General features: G+C 40.2%; 1 protein-coding gene across 1 annotated transcript; it reads left to right on the forward strand.

Annotated features, from left to right (window-relative positions):
• Nucleotides 1-4,649: 4,649 nt before the first annotated feature.
• atp5f1e (ATP synthase F1 subunit epsilon) lies at nucleotides 4,650-5,571 on the forward strand. The gene is made up of 3 exons (XM_017481095.3): nucleotides 4,650-4,809; nucleotides 5,048-5,172; nucleotides 5,456-5,571. The coding sequence occupies exons 1-2, from the start codon at nucleotides 4,778-4,780 to the stop codon at nucleotides 5,169-5,171; spliced, it is 156 nt and encodes a 51-aa protein (XP_017336584.1). The 5' UTR covers nucleotides 4,650-4,777; the 3' UTR covers nucleotide 5,172; nucleotides 5,456-5,571.
• Nucleotides 5,572-6,129: the final 558 nt, after the last annotated feature.

The raw sequence follows: 6,129 nt of genomic DNA on the forward strand, positions 1-6,129 counted from the left end.
TAACTTCTGCAGTTCTCCAGCTGTGATCCTTGGAGATGTTTTGTCCACTCGAACCGTCCTCTTCACAGTGTGTTGAGACGATATAGACACGCGTCCAATTCCAGGTCGATTCATAACATTTCCAGTTGACTGGAACTTCTTAATTATTGCCCTGATGGTGGAAATGGACATTTTCAATGCTTGTGCTATTTTCTTATAGACACGCCCCATTGTGTGAAGCTCAACAACGTTTTGCTGCACATCACAGCTATATTCCTTGAATGTCCGAAATCATGTGCTGTGAGAATACCTACTGCATGGCCGTTGAAACAGTATACACTAATCAGTATGTGTGTGTAGATATGATTACAGTCCTGGACATACTACAACCGCCATTATCATGGCATTTTCATTATCATGTGGCCTTCGATGTCATCACAAAAACAAAAATCTTAAAGGGACCACCAGATTAAAGCAACTGCACTAATGGCAAAATGCAAAACTGCAAATATCAGGAAATTTAACTGAATTAGTAATTTAATGTGGGCGGTGTTAACAGGCTGAGGTAATCGTTGCCGTTAGCTTGGCCGGCTAAGGCATGATAGAGATCACAAAAATGTTTCAAACGCTGTGACAAATGTTTTCTTGTTTAAACCTTCAAAGGGTTAACAGTTTATTTGGGTATTAATACATTTAATACGTAAAAAGAGCTGATGCGCTGTCTTCCGCAATTTTTTTTTCCTGAGTTTGTCCGCACCAGTCCCGTCGCATTATGGATTTTTGACTTGCATAGCGTCCATCGGTTGCATACTGCAAAATCTCAAAATATTTCTCGCCTACTGAGAATTCGGACATACTGCCCTTCTGGCTTACTGCTTTTCACCTACTGTGTAGTAGGGTAGTACACCATTTCGGACTCAGCCCAAGGGAATTTGGCCTGTGTGTTACCTCATATTTATAGCCGTGAAACAGGAAGTCATGGTTGAACAATTTCCTGTTCCTAGTCACCCAGGTGTGCAATTATTATTATTTTTTTAAATCAATGGAAATATACTTCAAATATATATTTTCTCATATGAATTCATAGGTAAGAATCACAATATGTCAGTTGCTCAGCTGAAACGAGGAGTTTGTCATAAAAATTGGTTTGGAGAAACAAGAAGTCGGTAGGGGAAGAATATTTGTACATGGTAGATGTTCTGCAATAGACCTAACATTAGTAACAGAAGCTTAGGAAATTATATGTGTGTGAGATGTTTGTGATGAAACCACAATGGGTAGTGATCATTTATTATTTTCTGTAAAATAGGTATGAATCTCACAGAAACAGTAGAGGAAATCATCCCTAGGTGGACGCTTAAAACAGCAAACTTGGAGGGATTGAAAGAATTACATGAAATAAGGTTGCAAGATTCGGATATACAGTATTTGGGTATATACAGGGATATACAGGGTATATAAGAAATTAATAAGTAGATATGTGAAATATTGAATAGATCTGCAGAGGAGACAAATGGAAAATAGAAAGAGGAAAAAAGGAAGAAAGCAGTATCTTGGTGGACAGAAGAATGCAGTAAAGCAATACAATATAGGAATAAAGCATTCAAGAAGATTAAGAGGTCAAATTCATTTGATGATTTTATCATGTATAAGAAAGCACAGGCAGAAGTAAGAAGAGTAATCCAAACTGCTAAAAAGAAATATTTGGATGCAGTTTTGTAACTCTATAGGTAGAGATGTGGGGTATGATCAGGAAGTTGGGAGGAATTCACAAAAGCAATAGTTTACCACTCTTAAATAATGGAGAAAAAGCAGAACTGTTAGCTGAAATCCTTGTGAGAGTTCATAGTATTACTAATATATCACAAGAAATGAAAATATATAGAGAACATACAGTAGTGTTAGAGAGAACCCAGAAATTATGGTCAAAAGAAAGCCTTCCGCTGACACCCTTGATGCAGAATTCTCTATGTATTTTGTGTGAATTAAACAGAGCTCTAAGGGGAGCCAAACAAACATCTCCAGGAATAGATGACACATGTTATTCCATGATTAAATCTCTATCAGAAAAGTCATTGGAAGTTATACTATGTCTTTTTAATAAGATATGGAATGCAGGCAGACTGCCTCCTTCATGGAAACATGGAGTGATCGTGCCCATAGGAAAACCAGGTAAAGACATGGTGGTGGTGGGTGTGTTTTTTGATCTTGAAAAAACATACAGCATGCTTTTGTAAAGGGGGACGTTTAATTAAACTGGAATCTATGGGAATAGGAGGGAGAATGTATAATTGGATTATGGATTTTTCATTTGGACGTACAGTGCAGGTTAGAGTGGGAACAACATACTCTAAAACATATTCATCACATAATGGTACCCCACAGGGTAGTGTATATAGTCCAGTACTATTCAATCTAAGGTTAAATAATGTATTCAATCGAATCAAAATAGATTGTGGGAGATCATTATATGCTGATGATGGTGCAATATGGAAAAGTGGGCATAATATCCCAGACGTAACAAGAAGTATGCAGACAGCAATTGATGAAGTGGAAAAGTGGGCCAATAAGTGGAATTTTCCAGTTATCTGTGGCCAGAACTCAGGTAATGTGTTACACAAAAAGAAAAATTAGACCAAAAATTACAACTTGAAAATGTATGGCCAGATACTGGAACAAGTATCAGTGATAAGATCCCTCGGAATATGGATGGATTCTGAGCTGACCTTTGTTATACATGATAAGAAGTTTATAACTAAATGTAAAAAAAAGGCATAAATGTATTTTGAGTGGTGTGTTAATCGTCAGTCTTTAAAACGGATATACTGTGCATTAATTAGGTCCTCTTTAGATTATGGGAGCATGGTGTATGGGTCTGCAACATCAAATAAATTTGAAAGATTGAAGCTGTTCAGACACAAGCTTTAAGAATATGCTATGGAACTTTCAGATCTTCCTCAATTCCAGCCCAGTAAGAAGAGGGACACCATTAGATCTCCATAGACTTTAATTAGCGATTGTATATTGGACTAACCTGAAAGGACACTCTGAAGTACACCCAGTACTGAAAGTGTTGGAGGAATGTTGGGAGCATGGAGATAACAGAATGAGAAGCTTTGGGTGGACTGCCTCCAGGGATGCTCAGAATATAGGCATTATGGATATTACAGTCAGTCCTGCGGTTGTTATATTAAATACCCCCCCCCCCTGATTATTTCCTATGCCTCAAGTCTCTCAAGAAATTGTTATTAAACAACATTTAGATCAGGTATATTTTTCAGCACTTCACATTTTTACAGATTTCATTTTACAGTTCCAAGGATCCTAGATCAGGTTACACAGCTTCAGTGGTATACATTCCGAAATTTAACAACAGTAGGAAGAACAGGACAACAAATTATATATCTGGCTTTTCAACAGAATTGATAGCAATCTTGTTGGCCTTCAGTGGGGTGAGAATGTTCGGCCACTAAATGTGGTATTACGTACTGACTCTCGCTCAGCTTTAGCAAGCCTCTCAATATTCATCAAGACAAGATATATGAAATTCTTGCAAGTTTATTCAGAATTCACACCATTTACACTTAAGGTATTTGGCAGACGCCCTTATCCGGTGTGGAGTAAGGGCCTAAGGGCAGTGCAGGGGCATGAACTCCTGACCTTCTGATAAGTAACCCATAGCCTTTAACCACTGAGCGACCACTGCCCTGTTAATTCTGTCATTTATATGGGTACCAGCACATGTGGGGAGCGCAAGGCAATGAAACTGTATTAGCTTTAAGATACCTAAATATTGATATACAGGTCCCACTAAGTAAAAACGCATATATTAAAATGAAGAAGCACGATAAATGGGACAGAGAACTCAAAGGAAGGTTCAGTAGGTACAGTATTCAAAAGGTATTTTGAGGTATTTGTATTCTGTACCAGTATTCAAGGTACAGTATTCAAAAGCAAGTTAATACAAAGAGGATAGTCTATAATAAACAAAAACAGGATACCATTATGACTCGTCTTAGACTAGGGCATTCAGGTCTAAATCCGTCACTATTTATAATAGGAAACCATGAAAACAGGACAGTGCATATATTGCAGCCAAGCAGATGCAGTGGAACAGGTGCTCCTTCACTGTACAGCATATGAAAACTAAAGATCAAAACTTAAAGAAAAGCTACACAATATGGATGTAAGCAACATTACAATGCAGTCTTCTAAATAGTGGTCTAGGACGGAGCTTCCCAAACTTTTCCAGGGCAAGGCCCCACACACGGCGTTAAAATTTGACCGAGGCCCCCCTTTTGCAAGATGTCTTTAAAACACATTAAAAATAGACTTCTGAATATATCCCCCTTTTTATTAATAATTACATCCCACATCTTTACATCACATTACATTAGGAATTTATTGTGTGTGTGTGTGTGTGTGTGTGTGTGTGTGTGTGTGTGTGTGTGTTTGTCTGAGAGTGAGAAAGAGAAAACATACATTTATTTATTTTTCACACCAAATTGTTGAGGCCCCCGGGCGCCCCCTGGCGGCCCCCACTTTGAAAACCACTGGTCTAGCACAAGGGGAAATATATAACCTGCTCTCCATTAGGTGCTCAACACTCCTGTCCAGTTGGTGGCGGTAATGCATCACAACGCTGATTTGCCAACCTCCAATAAACCTTAGAAGCAGCAGCAGCAGCAGTAGAAGAAGAAGCCGCCGAGTAGAGTGCGTTATTTCCGGTTCGTGTTGGCCTTGTCCTTGGGAAATATCATCGCTGAAGGTTTTACCTTCTCTACCACATTTGACAGAAATGGTTTCCTACTGGCGGCAAGCTGGGATCAGGTCCGTATCAGAAACTTTATCCCCGCTGTAATGTAGATTGACGTTTGACTGTGAAATGCTGCTTCCTTTTGTACTTAGAAACATTGAGCGTCTGCACGGCTAACCGAGCAAGCTGTTTCAGTTTACTATAATGCTCGCCTAGATAAATCCTAGCTACATTGATGTGATGTGCACGGTTCCTGTTCCGGATCATGTGTGTAGCCAGGTATTGACCTTCCTTCCCCTGGTGTCATTTCAGCTACATTCGGTACTCTGCGATCTGCGCCAGGGTCGTGCGGTCTGCGCTGAAACCTCAGCTCAGAACAGAAGCCATCAAAAACGCAGAAGCTAATGTGAAGGTCACTAAAGTAAAGACGACCTAATGTGAGTTTCTCTGTGTGTGTGTGTGCGTCTGCGTGTGTGCGTCTGCGTGTCTGCGTGTGTGCGTCTGCGTGTCTGCGTGTGTGCGTCTGCGTGTCTGCGTGTGTGCGTCTGCGTGTGTGCGTCTGCGTGTGTGCGTCTGCGTGTGTGTGCGCGCGCGCCTGTGTGTGCGCGTCTGTCTGTGCGTGAACTAGTTACGAAACTTGAGTTGTAGTAACCTGTTTGTCCATCACGGTTTCATCTATCTTTTGTTTTATTCCCCCTCTCTCTTTATTCCTCTCTGTAGGAGCAGACAGAGAAGCCTGTGGTTCCCGGTTTGAGAATCGTCTGAAAGTTGATTTCAGTGTGGAAGATGTGTATTCTCTCTCTCTCTCTAATAAATTATGATTCATTTTGTCAGTACTACCTCGTGTTTCATTCCTGCATAACATCAGACCGCATCTGCCTTGTGAGAGCAGCATTGCTCAGGACAAACAAGTGTCTCGTGAACAACTCTCACAAAACATAAACACAGTCGTGGATCATCCAGGTAACGACACGGTGTTAAGAATCAAGGGCGTGTAAACTTTTGAACGGGGTGATTTTTCTAAATTCAGTTATTGTGTCTTGTGGACTATATGTAAACATCTGTTATGCGAGAGAGATTATTCAGGACAGGATTAATAAACAACAACATGGGATTTTAATGATCCCTCTTATTTTGTTAACAGTATTAAGATTGAGCAGATTCTGTAAGGGGTGTGCAAACTTTTGGGCACAACTGTATATGATAACCGTTGTTAATTTTTTGGGAGCGCCTGCAGATACCGGGTGTGATGTACAGTGCTATTGCCATTATAGCGAACAAGCCAGAAGCAGAAGAGTCATTTTCGTTCACTTGTTTGTGCAAGTAGCCCATTAACTGGTCATTGGAAGCGGGTGTCTTTGAGCGGCCCTCCAAGACTGAAGTTGTGGTGTACC

The sequence above is a fragment of the Ictalurus punctatus genome, chromosome 12 (assembly GCF_001660625.3).
Source record: "Ictalurus punctatus breed USDA103 chromosome 12, Coco_2.0, whole genome shotgun sequence".
Taxonomy (NCBI): Eukaryota; Metazoa; Chordata; class Actinopteri; order Siluriformes; family Ictaluridae; genus Ictalurus; species Ictalurus punctatus.